The sequence below is a fragment of the Coregonus lavaretus genome, assembly GCF_964263955.1.
Source record: "Coregonus lavaretus genome assembly, contig: HAP1_SCAFFOLD_550, whole genome shotgun sequence".
In the NCBI taxonomy this organism is placed as follows: Eukaryota; Metazoa; Chordata; class Actinopteri; order Salmoniformes; family Salmonidae; genus Coregonus; species Coregonus lavaretus.
Genome location: NW_028162133.1, coordinates 75193 through 100435, shown reverse-complemented (window position 1 = coordinate 100435; position 25243 = coordinate 75193). Strand labels below are relative to the sequence as shown.

General features: G+C 44.5%; 1 protein-coding gene across 3 annotated transcripts in view; it reads left to right on the top strand.

Moving 5' to 3' along the window:
• LOC311116507 (tyrosine-protein kinase RYK-like) overlaps positions 1-25243 on the top strand; it is a 97235-nt gene that overhangs the window by 8672 nt on the left and 63320 nt on the right. For 2 of the 3 annotated variants that reach the window (XM_084191596.1, XM_084191595.1), the window contains exons 2-4: positions 23903-24024; positions 24224-24323; positions 24645-24776. In XM_084191596.1, the coding sequence (XP_084047722.1) occupies positions 23903-24024; positions 24224-24323; positions 24645-24776 (354 nt within the window). Of the gene's footprint in view, positions 1-23902; positions 24025-24223; positions 24360-24644; positions 24777-25243 lie in introns of all 3 variants that reach the window. The other variant, XM_084191594.1, reaches the window with a different exon arrangement.

The following is a 25243-nucleotide window of genomic DNA, read 5'->3' as shown; positions in this document are numbered from 1 at the left end:
TAGAGGGAACAGGGTGACATTTTGGACCATCCCATGATTTTATCTTGATGTTGGACTACATTTTTTTTTTTTCAGGAGTTTGCTGGCTGCAGATAGAATTCATTCAATTAAAAATAGGCCTACTTTCATTTAGGCTTTTCAACAAGAAGTGATTGTTTTTGTCGGCATAGCAAGCACAGCTGCATATATCGACCCTGCCAGACACTAGTTCCACAAGGAGTATGCCAAGACCTGAGACCAACAGCAAAAACCCTCTTCTCTCCTCTTTCTGACTCCGCTCGGGACTCAATAGAGACGACGTGTGTTCCTGCCATCCCCTCATCCCTCTCAGCCATTTCCTTTCCAATGCTCTGTGGTCTCTGGGGTCTCCCAAAGCTCTGTAATTCATTTTACAGACACTAATCGGATTCATTTTGCAACAGGAGTCAGAGTAGCTATCTGCTGCAGAGCACAGGACTATAGCCTACTGGTCTGTTCTTCTTCTCTGTTCTGTCTACTGTGTCCGTCTCTCTGTCCTTTTTTTCTTTTATGTTGACACATTCAGTTTTTTTCCCTCTGTGTTCAAACAACTGGAGTGTATTCACTAGAAACCAAACAGAACCAAAACGAAACGTGGAGGGACCTACATGAATTTGTCCAATAGAAACTCTTGTTTTTGTTGCAAAAGGTTTTCCGTTAGCAACTGTTTGCTACGGTTTGGACTTATGATCTCTCTGCTGCGTTTGAGAGGTGGAATATGATTGGCTGTATTTACATTACAGTCAGTCTGCTCCGATTCGCTGGAGTTTTAAACTCATCTGACACACCATGTAAACAACGTTGGAGATGGGGTCTTGGTGTTCTAAGGGTCTACAGGAGAGGGCATGTTTCTCCCTGGTTGCCTAAATCAATAACTCCTGTAATATGTGGATAGTTACATTCATAAGGCATAGGCCTAACTACTGTAATATGGTCACCATGTCAGAAACCACTTTTAGTTGTTGACGCTAGGGCATCTGGATTGTCTCACATCAGGCTAAAAGGGAGGTTGTCAAATTTGGTTAGTCCTGTATTGTGCGTTTTCTATCTCTGGTAGAGAAAACGTGACTTTTTGTTTTGGCAAAATCAAATCCAACTGTTTTCGATTCTTGGAAAGGGATAAGGCAGGTTTCCCGGAGGTGCTTTTTTAGCAGTAGGACTGTCGGTCAGTCTACCAGGGTCTTCTCTACAGTATGTATCTACAGGTAACAATGCCACAGAGTCGACAAAAGGACGTACATTTACACCCCTCCTACCTACCTCTACTGTTCTAGCCTGCTAGTGTGTCCTCTCTCGCTCTCTCTGTTTAGTTGTTGCTTCCTACTAGCCTGGTGGCTTAGTGGTTAAGAGCGTTGTGCCAGTAACCGAAAGGTCGCCTGGTTCTAATCCCCGAGCCGACTAGGTGAAAAATCTGTCGATGTGCCCTTGAGCAAGGCACTTAACCCTAATTGCTCCTGTAAGTCGCTCTGGATAAGAGCGTCTGCTAAATGACTAAAATTAAAAATGTAAATGTAGTGTGTACTTCTCTTTTTTTATGGCGTTTTTGATAGAGGCAGCCTGGGTATGGCTATACACTGTGTGGTTTCTGTTCGCCAGTCTCCTGAGGTTTGCCTGTCTGCAGTCCCTCTGGCTCTGTGTGGAAGACCATGTCCCACATGGCACCCTATTCCCTATATAGTGCACTACTCTGGTCAAGTTGGCTGCTTGCTTGGTATGTGGGGATGAACGTTTTTTGTGGATAGAGGATTCCTCCAATAAATGATAACTCACTCTGAAAAGAGAGAAGTGGATTGGAGGAGAGGAGAAAGAGCTTCCATGGTAGTGCGAAGGGGTGTGGTCTGTCTCTGTCCCACTGCAGGCTCTTTGCTAGGATCTTTTGTGTCTTAGGATCTTTTGTGTCTTAGGATCTATTCTCATTGACCAGAATTTAAGGAGAATTTCGAGAGATTCTTGAGAGGTATCGATTCTCGAAAGACATTACTGTAATGTGAACTTGCGTATTTCTCACATCTCGAACGCCACCTCCAGAGGCCGCCCACGACACTTGCCCAACGTTTGCCACTCTAAGCAGGGCAGTGTAAACAGAATGGTCTCGTTGAGTCCAACATTCATACAGTAAAAATGCTAATAGCGTATTTTAATGTTTTTGAAACAGCTGAAATGCATAGTCATTTTCATTATATTTGAAACTTGTTTTATTGAGTTTTCACCTGAAATTGCAGTAGCCCGTTAAATTCTGAAATTGTCCCTTTATCATTAAGGGTAGGGAGTCCAATAAAAAAAATCATATTTTAAAATATGTTAACTGTGTAGATACTCCTCTAGGAAAACCAATGGTCCAAACCTCACGTCTAAAACCAAAATCTGTTAAAGTTATTTAAGTTTTTACGCTTGTATGATGGTCAAAATTAGGGTGACTAAATCAATGGAGGCCAGAGGGGGGGAAAAAAGTGGTCAAAATATATTTAGCGCATAGCTAAGTATTTGTTGGGTAAGTATTAGGCATAATACCCAAGACGGTACAGTATGAAGGCAGGCAGAAACTACTTCTCCAATAGAAATCCCAGATGTCATGGCAACATCGGCTAGCTAAGCTCAACGCGCAGAAACGTGACATTGGGTCTAGCAGTCGTCTCCCGCCGGACTGCGCATGTGCAGACCGTCCAATCAAAGGCACTCTTTCTCTATAAAGTTGTTTTTGACAAATAAAAAAACGGGTACGTTTTTCGCTTTCACGAGGTTGGCCTAATAACACGTTCAACTACTTAAGACATTGACTAATCTAGGTTGTGCCTTTTTTTTTTTTTTTTTTTTTTTTTTTTTTTGTTGAGAAAATTAACAACTAATTATTTTTGTACTTCTCTCATTGACTTCTCAAATCCCGGCCTGGTCTGCTTCGCAAGCGTTCCCGGAAGTGTCACGATGTTGCGCCTCTGGGTTTAGAAACTCTGATACTGCAGTAAATGTATCATCACCAGCCAATGTGATCACACCATCGCATGCTTTCTCTCCTTTTAAAATGGGTGATGAGAGGGGGAAGGATATCCAGGTGCAGGGCAGGCCAATATTACTTGGCCAGTTGAACAACCAGAGAGCTGTAGGGCAGGCCAATATGACTTGGCCAGTTGAACAACCAGAGAGCTATAGGGCAGGCCAATATGACTTGGCCAGTTGAACAACCAGAGAGCTGTAGGGCAGGCCAATATGACATGGCCAGTTGAACAACCAGAGAGCTGTAGGGCAGGCCAATATGACTTGGCCAGTTGAACGACCAGAGAGCTGTAGGGCAGGCCAATATGACTTGGTCAGTCAGTTTGGTAGAAATGCAGCTGATCGCTGGTGCCGTTTTTTAAAATGGTGCTTTTACGTAATCCTTTCGACAGTAGGAGTCCTGGGCTGAGTGTTTAGCCCCAGGATGAGCTCTTTGTTTTCAAAAGTGTTGGGTGCCTTTCAGGTTGGCGCAATGCCTCGGCTGCCACCAGGTCTGTGTATACACTATACTGTTTAACACGCACGGCCTGCTGTTGACTAAAAAGGAATGGATTGTGATGTAATGATGGTTTATATGAAAAATTGATACATATTCAAAGCATTGCACGTTCTAGTTAGTTATTTTGGGAGTAAGGCTGTTTTGGGATTATATTTTCCTCTTGTCGTCTTCTCATTTTGATAACTTTACCAAAATTAGCCTACATTTCATGAGGAGAATCCCTCTGGTGGGATGAAGAGAGAACCAGACGTCTTAATGGGAATCCAGGCTTTGCCTCCACAGCATCACTAATTGTTTTCCCACATGACTGACAGCCAGGCTGGTGACTTCGTCTCGTAAATCCTTCTGTGTGACACTGGGTGTTTGCTTTGCTAACCGTCTCCAGTCCCCTCACCACCTGGCGTTCTCGTCTCCTCTCTTCTCCACCCCCTTGATCTGTTGGGGCTAAAGACATCTCCATATCTTCCTGGGTATCCTCTGGACAGCCTCAGACCCCCAGCACTTTAGAAACTAGAAAAAGCAGATTTAGAAAGAGGCCGTGTCATTCACTTTCCCCGTTAGGAAACGTCCGTGTGAACAAGCAGGAGAAAAACCATTGAAATACCCTTTTTATTGAAAATGAGCTTTTCATCAGCAGATTCATCAGCTGTGTGTGTTTGTGTGTGTGGGGCATGCACATATGCGTGTGTGTGCGCCCACGCGTGTTTGTGGTTTCTATATTCTCATAATACTAGTCTGTTCCACGATGGATCCCCTTCAAATCAAATTTTTTTTTTTTGGGGGGGGGGGGGGGGGCTCCTAATATTCAGGTTGGGAGAAGACATGGAAGAAGCAACTTTTGCAGATCTAATATTTGTCTGGCAATACTTCATCTTGAAAATGTAATCTAAAAGGAAACTTGGAAAGGGTCTCTCAACAAGTATCACAGAATCTGCATGTGTTGCACGTTGTCAGGATTCCACGAGGGCTGCCTGGCACATTCTGCAATGAGGACAACAGACACTGCTCTTACCGTCTTCTAGCAAGCAGATATCCAGCTTTACTTCTCATAGAGATGTGTGTGTATCAATGTGTAGCAACAATGCTCCCCTCACCACCCTCTCCTCCCCCTCTCTCCTATCCCTCTCTTCTCCCTCACCCCCCCCCCCCCCCCGTCACCTCCCCCTCTCTCGTTTCCTCCCCCTCTCTCCTCTCCCCCTCTCTTCTCCCTCTCCCCCTCTCTCGTTTCCTCCCCCTCTCTCGTTTCCTCCCCCTCTCTCGTTTCCTCCCCCTCTCTCGTTTCTTCCCCCTCTCTCCTCTATTCTACCTCTCTCGTCTCCTCACCCTCTCTCCTCTCCTCCCCCTCTGTCCTTCAGATGGTCTGAAAGGGGAGTGGGTGGGCTCAGAGAACAGAGCCTGTGAACAGTGTGTGGATGATTGACAGCTGTATTCATTTCCTCCTTGCCACTCACCAAGGGTTGTGGTGCCGTTGAAAGCGGGAGGCCCCCCCCCGCCCGGCCCTCTCTCTCTCTCTCTCCAAGATCTGCTGCTTTCATTTCACTGGTGGGAGGATTGCAGTGTAAAGGACACATTGGTTTTACCGCAACAGTGATTTGGTGCATAAAGTCATTCTTATTTAAATTAATACGAAGCCACAAACAATCTCATTAAATCATTGTTCAAATCAGTTTTTTTAGGCCTAGTTATTTTTTTGTCTAGGCTGCAGAATGATTTTCAAATTGGTAGGGCTATTTCTCTTGTCCATTAAAATACTCAGATATAAGTTATATTAGCCTACCTTTTAAAAACTAATATTCTAGCCGTATCAAGTGTAGGCTATTGTTATTTCATCTGGGTCAGCACATCTAACATTCTTTCTTCATTAGGCTGCTTTCAGACAGTTAAAAACAAGGAAGTGATGAGATTTAACTTAGTAACTATAGTGTAGCCTTCACTTAGTATCTATAGTGTAGCCTTCACTTAGTAACTATAGTGTAGCCTGCCTTCACTTAGTAACTATAGTGTAGCCTGCCTTCACTTAGTAACTATAGAGTAGCCTGCCTTCACTTAGTAACTATAGAGTAGCCTGCCTTCACTTAGTAACTATAGAATAGCCTGCCTTCACTTAGTAACTATAGAATAGCCTGCCTTCACTTAGTAACTATAGAATAGCCTGCCTTCACTTAGTAACTATAGTGTAGCCTGCCTTAGTTAAATCAGAATAAAACAATGGCTGACTTGGTGGGAAAGAAAAGCACGTCTTTGCCTGTTTGGCGGTTCTTCAGTTTCAGGCTGAATGATGGTGAGACAGCAGACCTGACCCAAGTCACTTGCAGAATATGCAGAAAGATTATCAGGGCAAAGGATGGACAGACAACAAACCTCCGTCATCCTGCTTAGTTCGCTACTCTGGGGCAGAAAAGGTGAACAGAATGATTAGAACGAACGACTGGGTCAAAACATGAGAAGATTTTAATGAAAAAAAAAGTAACACAAATATTTTTATGAATATGGACAGATACTCCAATCTCTGCTGTGGAGCTTTGCAGCTCCTTCAGGGTTATCTTTGGTCTCTTTGTTGCCTCTGATTTAATTCCCTGGTCTGTGCGTTTTGGTGGGCGGCCCTCTCTTGGCAGGTTTGTTGTGGTGCCATATTCTTTCCATTTTTAAATAATGGATTTAATGGTGCTCCATGGGATGTTAAAAGTTTTGGATATTTTTTTATAACCCAACCCTGATCTCCACAACTTATCCCTGACCTGTTTGGAGAGCTCCTTGGTCTTCATGGTGCAGCTTGCTTGGTGGTGTTGCAGACTCTGGGGCATTTCAGAACAGCTGTGTATATATACTGAGATCATGTGACACTTAGATTGCACACAGGTGGACTTTATTTAACTAATTATGTGACTTCTGAAGGTAATTGGTTGCACCAGATCTTATTTAGAGGCTTCATAGCAAAGGGGGTGAATACATATGCACACACCACTTTTCCGTTATTTATTTTTCCGATTTTTTTTTTTTTAAACAAGTTATTATTTTTCACTTCACCAATTTGGACTATTTTGTGAAATGTCCATTTACCTGAAATCCAAATAAAAATCCATTTTAAATTACAGGTTGTAATGCAACAAAATAGGAAAAACGCCAAGGGGGGATGAATACTTTTGCAAGGCGCTGTAGTCCCATGGTCACTACGTAGGGAATAGGGTGCCATTTGGGACGCAGACACGGTCTTGTTTGAATTCCTTTGGCCCATTCTAATGCCCCCGGAATATTCCACGGAATAGGAGAGGGGAGGGGGTATGTACTATCGCTGTCTGAAGTAAGTGAAAGGGAACACCTCAAAGATGGGCCTTTTTGTGAGTTACTGTGTGTGTGTGTTTCCACTGGGAGCTGAAATATAACGTTCACAGTATTTGAGAAGGTTGACTAGTATGTGTAGGTTGTTGTTGACAGGACACATAAACATGCTAGTTTAAGAACTCACTGGGCCATCACTTACTTTGGATTAAATGAATGCTAGGTTGCATATTGACCGTGTAGTGAGTGACTGCTAGGTAGCATATTGACCGTGTAGTGAGTGACTGCTAGGTAGCATATTGACTGTGTAGTGAGCGCGTGAGTGACTGCTAGGTAGCATATTGACCGTGTAGTGAGCGTGTGAGTGACTGCTGGGTAGCATATTGACTGTGTAGTGACCGTGTGAGTGACTGCTAGGTAGCCTATAGACTGTGTAGTGACCGTGTGAGTGACTGCTAGGTAGCATATTGACCGTGTAGTGAGTGACTGCTAGGTAGCATATTGACCGTGTAGTGAGTGACTGCTAGGTAGCATATTGACCGTGTAGTGAGTGACTGCTAGGTAGCATATTGACCGTGTAGTGTGAGTGACTGCTAGGTAGCATATTGACCGTGTAGTGAGTGACTGCTAGGTAGCATATTGACCGTGTAGTGAGTGACTGCTAGGTAGCATATTGACCGTGTAGTGAGTGACTGCTAGGTAGCATATTGACCGTGTAGTGTGAGTGACTGCTAGGTAGCATATTGACCGTGTAGTGAGTGACTGCTAGGTAGCATATTGACCGTGTAGTATGAGTGACTGCTAGGTAGCATATTGACCGTGTAGTGAGTGACTGCTAGGTAGCATATTGACCGTGTAGTGAGTGACTGCTAGGTAGCATATTGACCGTGTAGTGAGTGACTGCTAGGTAGCATATTGACCGTGTAGTGTGAGTGACTGCTAGGTAGCATATTGACCGTGTAGTGAGTGACTGCTAGGTAGCATATTGACCGTGTAGTGTGAGTGACTGCTGGGTAGCATATTGACTGTGTAGTGTAGAGGGGGGGGGTTCTCTTATACAGAACACCATCTGTGTGGAGTGGGGGGGTTCTCTTATACAGAACACCATCTGTGTGGAGGGGGGGGGGGGTTCTCTTATACAGAACACCATCTGTGTGGAGGGGGGGGGGGGTTCTCTTATACAGAACACCATCTGTGTGGAGTGGGGGGGGGTTCTCTTATACAGAACACCATCTGTGTGGAGGGGGGGGGTTCTCTTATACAGAACACCATCTGTGTGGAGGGGGGGGGGGGTTCTCTTATACAGAACACCATCTGTGTGGAGGGGGGGGGGGGTTCTCTTATACAGAACACCATCTGTGTGGAGGGGGGGGGGGTTCTCTTATACAGAACACCATCTGTGTGGAGGGGGGGGGGGGTTCTCTTATACAGAACACCATCTGTGTGGAGGGGGGGGGGGGGGTTCTCTTATACAGAACACCATCTGTGTGGAGGGGGGGGGGGGTTCTCTTATACAGAACACCATCTGTGTGGAGGGGGGGGGGGGGTTCTCTTATACAGAACACCATCTGTGTGGAGGGGGGGGGGGGGGGGTTCTCTTATACAGAACACCATCTGTGTGGAGGGGGGGGGGGGGTTCTCTTATACAGAACACAGTCTGTGTGGAGGGGGGGGTTCTCTTATACAGATGTTTTAAAAGAGGTGTAATATATTACGGTTGGTATGTTAATGAGGCCCAAACACCTCCCACTTTGACAAGATGGTCTGCCCCAAACACCCCCAACTATACAAGCCAGTGGTCTGCTCCTTCATTTTCACCCAACACCAGATAGGCCCAACTTTTACTCTGTACCAGTATCACCATTGTACATTCTCAGCCAAGTGTGAACCAAACATTCCTCAAAGGTTCAACCAAGCCATAACAACTTCTTAAACGGCTGGCTTGATGAAGATCAACAAATGCCTTTGCCCAGTTGTGGCTGCCCAATTTTAAATATCTAGGCTACAATTCAACACTTCATGCTCTCCTAATAACAAGGTCCAGTCCAAGGTAGCATCTGAATATTTTAGATGTTTCTCTATTTCCCTTCTCTGTAGTGATGAGAGACCTGGACACTGGGACTAGGCATCCACTATATTGCTTTCACCTATCCTGTGTTTTCAGTTCAGCTCAGTCCAGTTCATTTAGTACAAAATACGTTTCTCACAGATGCTGATCAATGATCAGTTCACACCACAACAAAAAGAAGGGAAAGCAGTGTTGATTTGTCTCATGTCAGTCCAAATGTTGGGACCTTTGCTGTAGTGATGGGGGGGAATCGATAGTTAGCATATCGCAATATTATTCTGGACGATGATACAGTGAGGGGAAAAAAGTATTTGATCCCCTGCTGATTTTGTATGTTTGCCCACTGACAGACATGATCAGTCTATAATTTTAATGGTAGGTTTATTTGAACAGTGAGAGACAGAATAACAACAACAAAAATCCAGAAAAACGCATGTCAAAAATGTTAGAAATTGATTTGCATTTTAATGAGGGAAATAAGTATTTGACCCCTCTGCAAAACATGACTTAGTACTTGGTGGCAAAACCCTTGTTGGCAATCACAGAGGTCAGACGTTTCTTGTAGTTGGACACCAGGTTTGCACACATCTCAGGAGGGATTTTGTTCCACTCCTCTTTGCAGATCTTCTCCAAGTCATGAAGGTTTCGAGGCTGACGTTTGGCAACTCGAACCTTCAGCTCCCTCCACAGATTTTCTATGGGATTAAGGTCTGGAGACTGGCTAGGCCACTCCAGGACCTTAATGTGCTTCTTCTTGAGCCACTCCTTTGTTGCCTTGGCCGTGTGTTTTGGGTCATTGTCATGCTGGAATACCCATTTACGACCCATTGTCAATGCCCTGGCTGAGGGAAGGAGGTTCTCACCCAAGATTTGATGGTACATGGCCCCGTCCATCGTCCCTTTGATGCGGTGAAGTTGTCCTGTCCCCTTAGCAGAAAAACACCCCCAAAGCATAATGTTTCCACCTCCATGTTTGACGGTGGGGATGATGTTCTTGGGGTCATAGGCAGCATTCCTCCTCCTCCAAACAAGGCAAGTTGAGTTGATGCCAAAGAGCTCCATTTTGGTCTCATCTGACCACAACACTTTCATCCAGTTTTTTATTTTTATTTATTTATTTCACCTTTATTTAACCAGGTAAGCCAGTTGAGAACAAGTTCTCATTTACAACTGCGACCTGGCCAAGATAAAGCAAAGCAGTGCGTTTAAAAACAACACAGAGTTACATATGGGGTAAAAAACATAAAGTCAAAAATACAACAGAAAATATATATACAGTGTGTGCAAATGTAGCAAGTTATGGAGGTAAGGCAATAAATAGGCTATAGTGCAAAATAATTACAATAGTATTAACACTGGAATGCTAGATGTGCAAGAGATTATGTGCAAATAGAGATACTGGGGTGCAAAAGAGCAAAATAAATAACAATATAGGGATGAGGTAGTTGGGTGGGCTAATTTCTGAATCATTCAGATGTTCATTGGTAAACTTCAGACGGCCCTGTATATGTGCTTTCTTGAGCAGGGGGACCTTGCGGGCGCTGCAGGATTTCAGTCCTTCACGGCGTAGTGTGTTACCAATTGTTTTCTTGGTGACTATGGTCCCAGCTGCCTTGAGATCATTGACAAGATCCTCCTGTGTAGTTCTGGGCTGATTCCTAACCGTTCTCATGATCATTGCAACTCCACGAGGTGAGATCTTGCATGGAGCCCCAGGCCGAGGGAGATTGACAGTTATTGTGTTTCTTCCATTTGCGAATAATTGCACCAACTGTTGTCACCTTCTCACCAAGGTGCGTGGCGATGGTCTTGTAGCCCATTCCAGCCTTGTGTAGGTCTACAATCTTGTCCCTGACATCCTTGGAGAGCTCTTTGGTCTTGGCCATGGTGGAGAGTTTGGAATCTGATTGATTGATTGCTTCTGTGGACAGGTGTCTTTTATACAGGTAACAAGCTGAGATTAGGAGCACTCCCTTTAAGAGTGTGCTCCTAATCTCAGCTCGTTACCTGTATAAAAGACACCTGGGAGCCAGAAATCTTTCTGATTGAGAGGGGGTCAACTACTTATTTCCCTCATTAAAATGCAAATCAATTTATAACATTTTTGACATGCGTCTTTCGTCTTTCTTTTTTGTTTTGTTATTCTGTCTCTCACTGTTCAAATAAACCTACCATTAAAATTATAGACTGATCATTTCTTTGTCAGTGGGCAAACGTACAAAATCAGCAGGGGATCAAATACTTCTTGACTTCACTCTGTGTATATATATATATATATACAGTGGGGAGAACAAGTATTTGATACACTGCCGATTTTGCAGGTTTTCCTACTTACAAAGCATGTAGAGGTCTGTCATTTTTATCATAGGTACACTTCAACTGTGAGAGATGGAATCTAAAACAAAAATCCAGAAAATCACATTGTATGATTTTTAAGTAATTAATTTGCATTTTATTGCATGACGTAAGTATTTGATACATCAGAAAAGCAGAACTTAATATTTGGTACAGAAACCTTTGTTTGCAATTACAGAGATCATACGTTTCCTGTAGGTCTTGACCAGGTTTGCACACACTGCAGCAGGGATTTTGGCCCACTCCTCCATACAGACCTTCTCCAGATTGCTGGGCAATACGGACTTTCAGCTCCCTCCAAAGATTTTCTATTGGGTTCAGGTCTGGAGACTGGCTAGGCCACTCCAGGACCTTGAGATGCTTCTTACGGAGCCACTCCTTAGTTGCCCTGGCTGTGTGTTTCGGGTCGTTGTCATGCTGGAAGACCCAGCCACGACCCATCTTCAATGCTCTTACTGAGGGAAGGAGGTTGTTGGCCAAGATCTCGCGATACATGGCCCCATCCATCCTCCCCTCAATACGGTGCAGTCGTCCTGTCCCCTTTGCAGAAAAGCATCCCCAAAGAATGATGTTTCCACCTCCATGCTTCACGGTTGGGATGGTGTTCTTGGGGTTGTACTCATCCTTCTTCTTCCTCCAAACACGGCGAGTGGAGTTTAGACCAAAAAGCTCTATTTTTGTCTCATCAGACCACATGACCTTCTCCCATTCCTCCTCTGGATCATCCAGATGGTCATTGGCAAACTTCAGACGGGCCTGGACATGCGCTGGCTTGAGCAGGGGGACCTTGCGTGCGCTGCAGGATTTTAATCCATGACGGCGTAGTGTGTTACTAATGGTTTTCTTTGAGACTGTGGTCCCAGCTCTCTTCAGGTCATTGACCAGGTGCTGTGTAGTTCTGGGCTGATCCCTCAACTTCCTCATGATCATTGATGCCCCACGAGGTGAGATCTTGCATGGAGCCCCAGACCGAGGGTGATTGACTGTCATCTTGAACTTCTTCCATTTTCTAATAATTGCGCCAACAGTTGTTGCCTTCTCACCAAGCTGCTTGCCTATTGTCCTGTAGCCCATCCCAGCCTTGTGCAGGTCTACAATTTTATCCCTGATGTCCTTACACAGCTCTCTGGTCTTGGCCATTGTGGAGAGGTTGGAGTCGGTTTGATTGAAAGTGTGGACAGGTGTCTTTTTTACAGGTAACTAGTTCAAACAGGTGCAGTTAATACAGGTAATGAGTGGAGAACAGGAGGGCTTCTTAAAGAAAAACTAACAGGTCTGTGAGAGCCGGAATTCTTACTGGTTGGTAGGTGATCAAATACTTATGTCATGCAATAAAATGCAAATTAATTACTTAAAAATCATACAATGTGATTTTCTGGATTTTTGTTTTAGATTCCGTCTCTCACAGTTGAAGTGTACCTATGATACAAATTACAGACCTCTACATGCTTTGTAAGTAGGAAAACCTGCAAAATCGGCAGTGTATCAAATACTTGTTCTCCCCACTGTATGTGTGTGTGTGTGTGTGTGTGTATATATATATATATATATTACTTTTTTCCCCACTGTATATGTGTATTTAGTCAGCCACCAATTGTGCAAGTTCTCCCACTTAAAAAGATGAGAGAGGCCTGTAATTTTCATCATAGGTACACGTCAACTATGACAGACAAAATGAGGAAAAAAAATCCAGAAAATCACATTGTAGGATTTTTAATGAATTTATTTGCAAATTATGGTGGAAAATAAGTATTTGGTCAATAACAAAAGTTTCTCTATACTTTGTTATATACCCTTTGTTGGCAATGACACAGGTCAAACATTTTCTGTAAGTCTTCACAAGGCTTTCACACACTGTTGCTGGTATTTTGGCCCATTCCTCCATGCAGATCTCCTCTAGAGCAGTGATGTTTTGGGGCTGTCGCTGGGCAACACGGACTTTCAACTCCCTCCAAAGATTTTATATGGGGTTGAGATCTGGAGACTGACTAGGCCACTCCAGGACCTTGAAATGCTTCTTACGAAGCCACTCCTTTGTTGCCCGGGCGGTGTGTTTGGGATCATTGTCATGCTGAAAGACCCAGCCACGTTTCATCTTCAATGCCCTTGCTGATGGAAGGAGGTTTTCACTCAAAATCTCACGATACATGGCCCCATTCATTCTTTCCTTTACACGGATCAGTCGTCCTGGTCCCTTTGCAGAAAAACAGCCCCAAAGCATTATGTTTCCACCCCCATGCTTCACAGTAGGTATGGTGTTCTTTGGATGCAACTCAGCATTCTTTGTCCTCCAAACACGACGAGTTGAGTTTTTACCAAAAAGTTATATTTTGGTTTCATCTGGCCATATGACATTCTCCCAATCCTCTTCTGGATCATCCAAATGCACTCTAGCAAACTTCAGACGGGCCTGGACATGTACTGGCTTAAGCAGGGGGACACGTCTCGCACTGCAGGATTTGAGTCCCTTGCGTCGTAGTGTGTTACTGATGGTAGGCTTTGTTACTTTGGTCCCAGCTCTCTGCAGGTCATTCACTAGGTCCCCCCGTGTGGTTTTGGGATTTTTGCTCACCGTTCTTGTGATCATTTTGACCCCACGGGGTGAGATCTTGCGTGGAGCCCCAGATCGAGGGAGATTATCAGTGGTCTTGTATGTCTTCCATTTCCTAATAATTGCTCCCACAGTTTATTTCTTCAAACCAAGCTGCTTACCTATTGCAGATTCAGTCTTCCCAGCCTGGTGCAGGTCTACAATTTTGTTTCTGGTGTCCTTTGACAGCTCTTTGGTCTTGGCCATAGTGGAGTTTGGAGTGTGACTGTTTGAGGTTGTGGACAGGTGTCTTTTATACTGATAACAAGTTCAAACAGGTGCCATTAATACAGGTAACGAGTGGAGGACAGAGGAGCCTCTTAAATAAGTTGTTACAGGTCTGTGAGAGACAGAAATCTTGCTTGTTTGTAGGTGACCAAATACTTATTTTCCACCATAATTTGCTAATAAAATCATAAAAAATCGTACAATGTGATTTTCTGGAGAAAAAAAATCTCAATTTGTCTGTCATAGTTGACGTGTACCTATGATGAAAATGACAGGCCTCTCTCATCTTTTTAAGTGGGAGAACTTGCACAATTGGTGGCTGACTAAATACTTTTTTCCCCCACCGTATCAGGAAGGTGTGACGGGAGTTATATCCGGAAGGTGTGACGGGAGTTATATCAGGAAGGTGTGACGGTAGTTATATCAGGAAGGTGTGACGGGAGTTATATCCGGAAGGTGTGACGGGAGTTATATCCGGAAGGTGTGACGGGAGTTATATCCGGAAGGTGTGACGGGAGTTATATCCGGAAGGTGTGACGGGAGTTATATCCGGAAGGTGTGACGGGAGTTATATCAGGAAGGTGTGACGGGAGTTATATCAGGAAGGTGTGACGGGAGTTATATCAGGAAGGTGTGACGGGAGTTATATCCGGAAGGTGTGACGGGAGTTATATCCGGAAGGTGTGACGGGAGTTATATCCGGAAGGTGTGACGGGAGTTATATCAGGAAGGTGTGACGGGAGTTATATCCGGAAGGTGTGACGGGAGTTATATCCGGAAGGTGTGACGGGAGTTATATCCGGAAGGTGTGACGGGAGTTATATCAGGAAGGTGTGACGGGAGTTATATCAGGAAGGTGTGACGGGAGTTATATCAGGAAGGTGTGACGGGAGTTATATCCGGAAGGTGTGACGGGAGTTATATCCGGAAGGTGTGACGGGAGTTATATCCGGAAGGTGTGACGGGAGTTATATCCGGAAGGTGTGACGGGAGTTATATCCGGAAGGTGTGACGGGAGTTATATCAGGAAGGTGTGACGGGAGTTATATCAGGAAGGTGTGACGGGAGTTATATCCGGAAGGTGTGACGGGAGTTATATCAGGAAGGTGTGACGGGAGTTATACCAGGAAGGTGTGACGGTAGTTATACCAGGAAGGTGTGACGGTAGTTATATCCGGAAGGTGTGACGGTAGTTATACCAGGAAGGTGTGACGGTAGTTATATCAGGAAGGTGTGACGGTAGTTATACCAGGAAGGTGTGACGGTAGTTATATCAGGAAGGTGTGACGGTAGTTATACCAGGAAGGTGTGACGGTAGTTATATCAGGAAGGTGTGACGGTAGTTATACCAGGAAGGTGTGACGGTAGTTATACCAGGAAGGTGTGACGGTAGTTATACCAGGAAGGTGTGACGGGAGTTATATCAGGAAGGTGTGACGGGAGTTATATCAGGAAGGTGTGACGGTAGTTATATCAGGAAGGTGTGACGGGAGTTATATCAGGAAGGTGTGACGGGAGTTATATCAGGAAGGTGTGACGGGAGTTATATCAGGAAGGTGTGACGGGAGTTATATCCGGAAGGTGTGACGGGAGTTATATCCGGAAGGTGTGACGGGAGTTATATCCGGAAGGTGTGACGGGAGTTATATCCGGAAGGTGTGACGGGAGTTATATCCGGAAGGTGTGACGGGAGTTATATCCGGAAGGTGTGACGGGAGTTATATCCGGAAGGTGTGACGGGAGTTATATCCGGAAGGTGTGACGGGAGTTATATCCGGAAGGTGTGACGGGAGTTATATCCGGAAGGTGTGACGGGAGTTATATCCGGAAGGTGTGACGGGAGTTATATCCGGAAGGTGTGACGGGAGTTAAACCAGGAAGGTGTGACTGGAGTTATCACTAAATTACTTATTTGTTTCCTTGCCTTGAAAGCAGTCCATGGACAAGGAGAAACTGCAATCCAGACATTTGTGTTTGTTTACCTCGCCTCACTGTGGCATAGGTTTTAGCCCTGTTCATCTGAGCATGCTCGGCAGTGTGTTTCTCTCTGGAGAGGCCAGACGGGTGGAGGCAGTGTGTATCTCTCTGGAGAGGCCAGACGGGTGGAGGCAGTGTGTATCTCTCTGGAGAGGCCAGACGGGTGGAGGCAGTGTGTATCTCTCTGGAGAGGCCAGACGGGTGGAGGCAGTGTGTTTCTCTCTGGAGAGGCCAGACGGGTGGAGGCAGTGTGTATCTCTCTGGAGAGGCCAGACTGGTGGAGGCAGTGTGTTTCTCTCTGGAGAGGCCAGACGGGTGGAGGCAGTGTGTATCTCTCTGGAGAGGCCAGACGGGTGGAGGCAGTGTGTATCTCTCTGGAGAGGCCAGACGGGTGGAGGCAGTGTGTATCTCTCTGGAGAGGCCAGACGGGTGGAGGCAGTGTGTATCTCTCTGGAGAGGCCAGACGGGTGGAGGCAGTGTGTACCTCTCTGGAGAGGCCAGACGGGTGGAGGCAGTGTGTACCTCTCTGGAGAGGCCAGACGGGTGGAGGCAGTGTGTACCTCTCTGGAGAGGCCAGACGGGTGGAGGCAGTGTGTACCTCTCTGGAGAGGCCAGACGGGTGGAGGCAGTGTTTACCTCCTGTGCTGTCATGGATGGAGGCTCTGGGAGGTACAGTTATACAGAAGGCCCCTCTGTTATACAGGAAGGTCTTTGTTCTACCGGCCTGGCCAGGCTGCGTCCTCCTCCTACCTGGCTACCAGCACCACCAACCGCCGCTAGCTGCCCATTGTCCTCCTGCTGTATGGGCTGCAACATGATCCACAGCTCCTCTCCTTACCCAGACAACATGGTGGCAGCATCCCAAATGGCACCCTACATAGTGCCCAGGGCTCTGATCAGTCAAAAGTAGTGCACTTTTATAGGGAATGGGATGCCATTTTGGAACGTACACTCTTGTTTACCCAGAGCTTCAGGACCAGAGTTATCACTCCAGATGGGCTGTTGCTCTTTCCTGTCCTGTTTATACCGTGGTAGCTGGCTGCGTAGGCAGCTGTCCTGTTTCTACCGTGGTAGCTGGCTGCGTAGGCAGCTGTCCTGTTTCTACCGTGGTAGCTGGCTGCGTAGGCAGCTGTCCTGTTTCTACCGTGGTAGCTGGCTGCTCATATCCCAGGCATGAATGCCAAGCTCATGATGAGACGGTGTTTTTCAATATGCATATTACCGTGCTCCACACTCCCACAATCTAGCTAATTTAATTATCAGCTAGCTATATGTGAATTGTATTAATCTAGCTAATCGGGTAGTTTTGCATGTAAAAAACGACCTGAAACTATTGGTCAACGTTAGCTACCAATTCTTTGTCTGTTATCCTGTGGTCTACTCACTAGGGCTGGCACAATTACCGCATAACCGTGTAACCGACCGTTATGAATGAAGACAGTTATGAATGATATTATTATAATTATACAATGTTGTAATCAGGCAACAAATGAGATGAGTGGGCAACTTGTCGTTCCGAAGTCAGTTCATTTTCTCTTGCTTCAGCTCAAAGCCAGACACCATTTGTTTTCAAGACATTTTGCATAGCTTTTTTTACATGGTTGTGTCACATTACGTCATCAACCCTGGGAATATTTCAGTTGAAGCTTGCATCGATTCATGCTTCAAAATGTGTACAAACAAAGTATGCATCTAGAACTGCCCTCTGTGCTCTGTTTCCCATACTGCCCTCTGTTTCATATGTTCATACGCTGACTGTTCCCGTGCTCCAATTTGCATGCTTGGAGCACGGTAGTATGCATATTGGGAAACACCCATTGTCTTTCCCAAATCACACTGCCCCATCGCTACTGAGACTGGTGTGTTTTAAAGATACTCTATGCAGAAATCGCCCCGCCATTTCCTGGTTGTTAAAATTCTAATTTCAGTTTGTGACAGAACAAGCAAGTACAGTGCCTTTCGGAAAGTTTTAAGACCCCTTGACTTTTTCAGTTACAGCCTTATTCTTAAATGGATTAAATAAAAAACATTTTCCTCAGCAATCTACACACAATACCCCATAATGACAATGCAAAAACTGGTTTTTAGAAATGTTTGCCAATTTATTATAAAAACTAAAATATGTTATTTACATAAGTATTCAGACCCTTTGCTATGAGACTCGAAATTGAGGTCAGGTGCATCCTGTTTCCATTGATCATCCTTGAGATGTTTCTAAAACTTGATTGGAGTCCACCTGTGGTAAATTCAATTGATTGGACATGATTTGGAAAGGTACACACCTGTCTATATAAGGTTCCACAGTTGACAGTGCATATCAGAGCAAAAACCAAGCCATGAGGTCAAAGGAATTGTCTGTAGATCTCCGAGACAGGATTGTGTCGAGGCACAGATCTGGGGAAGGGTACCAAAACATTTCTGCGGCATTGAAGGTCCCCAAGAACACAGTGGCATCCATCATTCTTAAATGAAAGTAGTTTGGAACCACCAAGACTCTTCCTAGAGCTGGCCACCCGGCCAAACTGAGCAATCAGGGGAAAAGGGCCTTGGTCAGGGAGGTGACCAAGAACCCGATGGTAACTCTGACAGAGCTCCAGAGTTCCTCTGTAGAGATGGGAGAACCTTCCAGAAGGACAACCATCTCTACAGCACTCCACCAGTCAGGCCTTTATGGTAGAGTGGCCAGACGGAAGCCACTCCTCAGTAAAAGGCACATGACAGCCCACTTGGAGTTTGCAAAAAGGCACCTAAAGACTCTCAGACCATGAGAAACAGGATTCTCTGGTCTGATGAAACCAAGATTGAACACTTTGGCCTGAATGCCAAGTGTCACGTATGGAGGAAACCTGGCACCATCCTTACGGTGAAGCATGGTGGTGGCAGCATCATGCTGTGGGGATGTTTTTCAGCGGCAGGGACTGGGAGACTAGTCAGGATCGAGGGAGAGATGAACGGATCAAAGTACAGAGCGATCCTTGATGAAAACCTGCTCCAGAGCGCTCAGGACCTCAGACTGGGGCGACGGTTCACCTTCCAACAGGACAACGACCCTAAGCACACAGCCAAGACAACACAGGAGTGGCTTCGGGACAAGTCTGTGAATGTCCTTGAGTGGCCCAGCCAGAGGGGTGGCTGAGGCTGGGGGCTAAGGGTTGGCCGGGCAGGGGCTAAGGGTTGGTAAGGGGTAGCCGGGGCTGAGGGAGGGAGGGAGGGAGGGAGGGGGGAGGGGGGGGGGGGTAGCTGGGGATAGGGGCTAACCAGGGCTGGGGGTAACCAGGGCTGGGGGTAACCAGGGCTGGGGTTAAGGCGTAGCCGGGGCTGGGGTAAGGGGTGGATGGGGGTAAAGTCTGTAAGGCCCAGATAAGGCAGTGACTGACCGAGAGAGGTGAGAGGTGAGAGGTGGAAGCTGAGGAATGTAAAGCTGTTTTGCTAGAGAGATCCACACATTACTCCTGAGGAATTCTCCCACTACCATGGTCTTGTTTTCCCCTAACCCTGGTCTACGTTCCAAATGACACCCTATTGCCTACAGAGTGCACTGCCTTGGACCAGGCTGGGCTCCAAGCTAACATTTTCCAGCCCATGATTTGGTTCACCAAATGTTGTTTTGCGCCGTCACACAATGGACAAAATGAATATAATCTTCTAAAGTCATTCAGAGCTTTGATAAAACGTGTAGTAGACTTCTGAGATGGTGTTCAAGAAATAAGCCGTTTCATCTTTTCATGTTGTGATTTCAAAATATTTTAATGTGCAACCTAAGCCAGTGATTGTCATGCATTTGTGTTGACAATTGAGCTAATTCTGTACTTTTAAAATAGGGCTCCAGAATTATTATTGATGACACTGCCTGCATCTCTATGTGCACTAATATAAAAGTCTACTTTATTTGCGGCTAATTCACCACCCGAGTAAATGGGAACTCAAAACACATTAGCTAGATCGCTGACTCCAAACATAATACCCACTGCTAGTATTAATCTAATGGTATTAATCTAACGGTACATTCAATGTCCTAAAAAACTTTGCAGTTGTGGCCTACCGCCCCAATGAGGGCCTATGCAATCTCAATGGCCAATGTGCATTTTGCACGCTCTGTATCTCAAAGCCATATGAAATACAGTATATTGGTTGTAAAATAGTTGCTATTGAGATTAATATTGATAGCTGTATTTCTCCCCCCCCCCCCCCCCCCCCCCCCCCCCAATTGGATTTGAAAATGTTATACAATCAGAAGACTTGTTTTTGTTTGTGGCTCGCTGGACACGGCAGTAGGCCCCACTAAGAGGTACAGGGGCAGGCAGACATTTTCATTACAGCAATCATGAGGATAATGTACTTTACTGTTGGACCGTGTGTGTGTGTGTGTGTGAGAGAGAATTCAACCCCTTTTTTAGCGCAAGCCTAAATAAGTTCAGGAGCAAAATGTACCTTAAAATGTGCTTAACAAGTCACATAATAAGTTGCATGGACTCACTCTGTGTGCAATAATAGTGTTTAACATGATTTATTTGAATGACTACCTCCTCTCTGTACTCCACACATTATCTGGACGGTCCCTCAGTCGAGCAGTGAATTTCAAACACAGATTCAACCACAAAGACCAGGGAGGTTTTCCAATGCCTCGCACAGAAGGTCACCTATTGGTAGCAGACATTGACTATCGCTTTGAGCATGGTGACGTTATTAATGACACTTTGGATCACAGTTTCCCGGTAATAGAAAACAAATACAAAACAGGATCAATAAAATTGGCGTCTACCAATTGTCCGGGAGAAAGAAAAAATCCCATTGCAAAATAATGCTTTTTTATCCCTTTTCATTAATGGAATTACCCGTTGATGGAAATACATTTGACCGGTCTTACTTATCGGTCTATAGGGCAATTTGCATAATTTAGTGGAGTTAAATTGGTGCATGTGTACAGCATATTCGTTAAGTGTCTTATTTATCACACGCATACAGATACAGAGCCTTTGAGCAGAAAATCTGTCGGCATCTCAAACAGCAACTGAATATACAACGGAAGACGGGCATCATCAGCACACCACTTTGCAATGAGCTGGAGGCGGTATGCATTTTGAAAACGTATACTTAATTTTCCAAACTTTTTAAAACATATTATATGAGGCATGTCTTACCTTGCTTCAAAGTAGCCTAGCCAAAATCAGACCATATCGATGGAGGCAATTATTTTATATCAACTTTATTTCGTTGTCCTGTAGCCAAAAGCACAATCCTAGTCATATTAGCATCCCATGCTAGTTGTTGCATATCAGATCTCCCCTCTTTCTAAATTTCTACCAGATATTTTCATCTGTCACATGAAACCGCTCTCATGTGCATTACAGAACCTACCAGTAGGCGTAGCCTTGTGCGCATTGCTGCGCTTCTAATGTGAAAAAATTAAGCTAAACTTTCTGATCTGTTGCATCATAATTAATGCTTTTTAACGTTTTTATTTTATGTAGCCGAGGCCTACTGGTTGTATGAATTTGGGATCCATCATCCCACAACTGTCCCAGAGTCTTTTTGGAATAGGCAATTTATTTTCTCGAAAAGCTGACCAATATAATAGGTAAACTGTTGGGGGATAGTAGATTGACATAGGCTAGTGATTTTGCTGTTTGTTACTTCGTATTGTTGGCTGAGGAAAAGTACATCTGGACAGTTTTCTAACATCTTCAAAGTGCACATCAGAATTCGGTAAGAAGTGACTGTACATCATTGCATCCTCGACATTCATGTTCTGTTAATATGAATTACCATAATCTAAATGTGATTTTATTTCATTCTGAGCACCCCGTGGGTGGACGCCGTAATCAGGTTATGCACTCAATGCATATGGGTCGGGTAAATTTCTCTCAAATGTCCGGTATATTAAAATGCTGCCGGTCAAATTAATTTCCTAATGTAAACCCTGCTTTGGATGGTGTATAAATACACCCAGTCTCTACAAACATACAGGCGTCCTTCCTAACTCAGTTGCCGGAGAGGAAGGAAACCGCTCAGGGATTTCACCATGAGGCCAATAGTGACTTTAAAACAGTTACAGAGTTTAATGGCTGTGAATAGGAGAAAACTGAGGATGGATCAACAGCGTTGTAGTTACTCCACAATACTAACCTAATTGACTGAGTGAAAAGAAGGAAGCCTGTACAGAATAAAAATATTCCAAACATGCATCCTCTTTGCAGTAAGGCACTCAAGTAATACTGCAAAAGATGTGGCAAAGACATGAACTTTGTCCTGAATACAAAGCATTATACTTGGGGCAAATCCCGACACAACACATCACTGAGTACCACTCTTCATATTTTCAAGCATAGTGGTGGCTGTATCATGTTATGGGTATGCTTGTCATCAGTAAGGACTATGGAGTTCTTTTAGGATAAAAATAAACAGAAAATAGAGCAAAGCACGGGCAAAATCCTGGAGGAAAACCTGGTTGTCTGTTTTCCAACATACACTGGGAGACATTCACCTTTTTAAGCAGGACAATAACCTAAAACACAAGGCCAAATATATACACTGGAGTTGCTTACCAAGACGACATTGAATGTTCCTGAGCCGCCTAGTTAAACCGGCTTGAAAATCTATGGCAAGACATGAAAATGGCTGTCTAGCAATGATCAACAACCAACGTGACAAAACTTGTAGAATTTTCAAAATAATAATTTGCAAATATTGCGCAATACAGGTGTGCAAATCTCTAGGAGACTTAGCCGGAAAGACTCACACCTGTAATCCCTGCCAAAGGTGGTCCTCTGTAGCTCAGCTGGTAGAGCACGGCGCTTGTAACGCCAAGGTAGTGGGTTCGATCCCCGGGACCACCCATACACAAAAATGTATGCACGCATGACTGTAAGTCGCTTTGGATAAAAGCGTCTGCTAAATGGCTTATTATTATTATTATTATTATTATTATTATTAAAGGTGATTCTAACGTGTATTGACTCAGGGGTGTGAATACTTATCAGATACTTCTGTATTTCATTTTCACACAAAAAAATCTAAAGTTTCTAAACATGTTTTCACTTTGTCATTATGGGGTATTGTGTGAAGATGAGTGGGAGGGGATATATATATATATATATATATATATATATATATATATATATATATATATATATATATATATATATATATATAATAATCTTTTTTTATGTTTAGCACATAATTTAATTTAAAGCATTAAGGTGTCTGTAATAGAATAAATGTAGTAAAACAAATGTAGACGTTAATAAATGCATTTCTATAGCTTCCACATTTATTTTATATAATGGTGGGGGAGTACCAAAATGGACCCACTTTGGCTTCAAAACAGCCATCTAGTGTATTTACAGAATAAGACACTGGTAGCAGCTAGAAGTGAGAGATCTTTAATCAATGCAAAATGAGTTAAATGAAGTTAGCTAAATGAGAAGGAGTAGGCTACAACGAGCAAGCATCAGGTAGGCTGTTTAATCCGAATGGAGTTGTTGTAGACAAGGACTGGGAGCGCTGCAACGTAGCCAGATGTTAGCTAGTTGGCTAGCTAGGCTAATTGAAGCTATATCAGCAAGATTCTTTTATATAGATTTTATATAATAAAGGCAGATGGGATGATGATAAGTTTGTCAACCTTTTCTCTCTCCCTCACGAGTCTCACACATCACCGGCCCATCCCCACACCATCTCTCCCGCAGGCTGTGCGGCGAACAAGTGTCCAAGTTTTAAAAAAACAAACGCATTTTCCCACTATCCGGATATCCATTAATTTTTTTTTTTTAATGAATTATTCAAAGAGTGACATTATTTCAAATGCCTGTGTTTGTGTCACTCTTTCAGGTCTGTATGTTGCACTAACCGTGTGTGTGTGTGGTTGTGTGTGGTTGTGTGGTTGTGTGTTTTGCAGGTCTGGATGCAGAGCTGTACTATGTGAGAGATGACGTGGTGAATCACTACGCTCTCTCCTTCATCTTGCCTGTACCCAGCGAGACCAACAGCCTACACTTTACCTGGAAATCCAAGGATAAGGTACACACTCACGCGCACAAAAACACACACACACACACACACACATATACATACACACACACACACACACACACACACACACACATATACACACACACATATACACACACACACATACACATACACACACACACACACACAAACACACATATACACACACACACACACACACACCCTTCTCTCCTCTCCTCTCCTACAGGTTGATTACAGGATGGGTTTCCATGTAGACAACCCTGCAGCTATGAACCAACCACAGAGCAACATCTCTACCCAGGGGGAGGTGCCTCGCACAGCCTCAGGTCTGTCAACCAATCACCACTTCCCATCCTCCTCTGGTATTATGAAAGTTATACATCTTCTGTATTATAAAATTATGTATTCATATTCAGTAGAGCCAGCTAAAATTGATTTGAGTTTTTATAAAGCCTGCTTTACAGTACAGTAACTAGACCCCCCCCCCCCAGACCTAGCAACACAGGGGAACCCAGTGTAATCTCTCTCTCTCTCTCTCTCTCTCTCTCTCTCTCTCTCTCTCTCTTTCTTTCTCTCTCTCTCTCTCTCTCTCTCGCGCTGTCTCTCTCTCTCTCGCGCTGTCTCTCTCTCTCTCTGTGTGGGTGTAGTGTTCAGAGTGGACCTGTTCTGCTCAGGGAAGGTGGATGGAGAGGCGGTCCTGACGGTACAGCTCAACCTCACCATCCACTCCAACAACTTCACAGTCCTCAACTTCAAGAGGAGGAAGATGTGTCACAAACGTAAGGCTCCTCTTCCTGTCAGTCAGGGCTGGCACAGTAACCGTGTAACCGACGATTATGGATGGAGACAGTTAATAAAATAACTGTTTTAATACATTAATAAATATATCCTATATACGCAATAGCAGTAGTGTACATTTAATGATTATTATAAACTGTTTTTCTACCTTTAATCCGTCAAACTGTCTCCATCTCCTCCCTCCAACGTGCTCCTCCCTCTGATGCTGTAACGCCATCTGTGTCTCTACTGATGCTGTAACGCCATCTGTGTCTCTACTGATGCTGTAACGCCACCTGTGTCTCTACTGATGCTGTAACGCCATCTGTGTCTCTACTGATGCTGTAACGCCACCTGTGTCTCTACGGATGCTGTAACGCCACCTGTGTCTCTACGGATGCTGTAACGCCATCTGTGTCTCTACTGATGCTGTAACGCCATCTGTGTCTCTACTGATGCTGTAACGCCA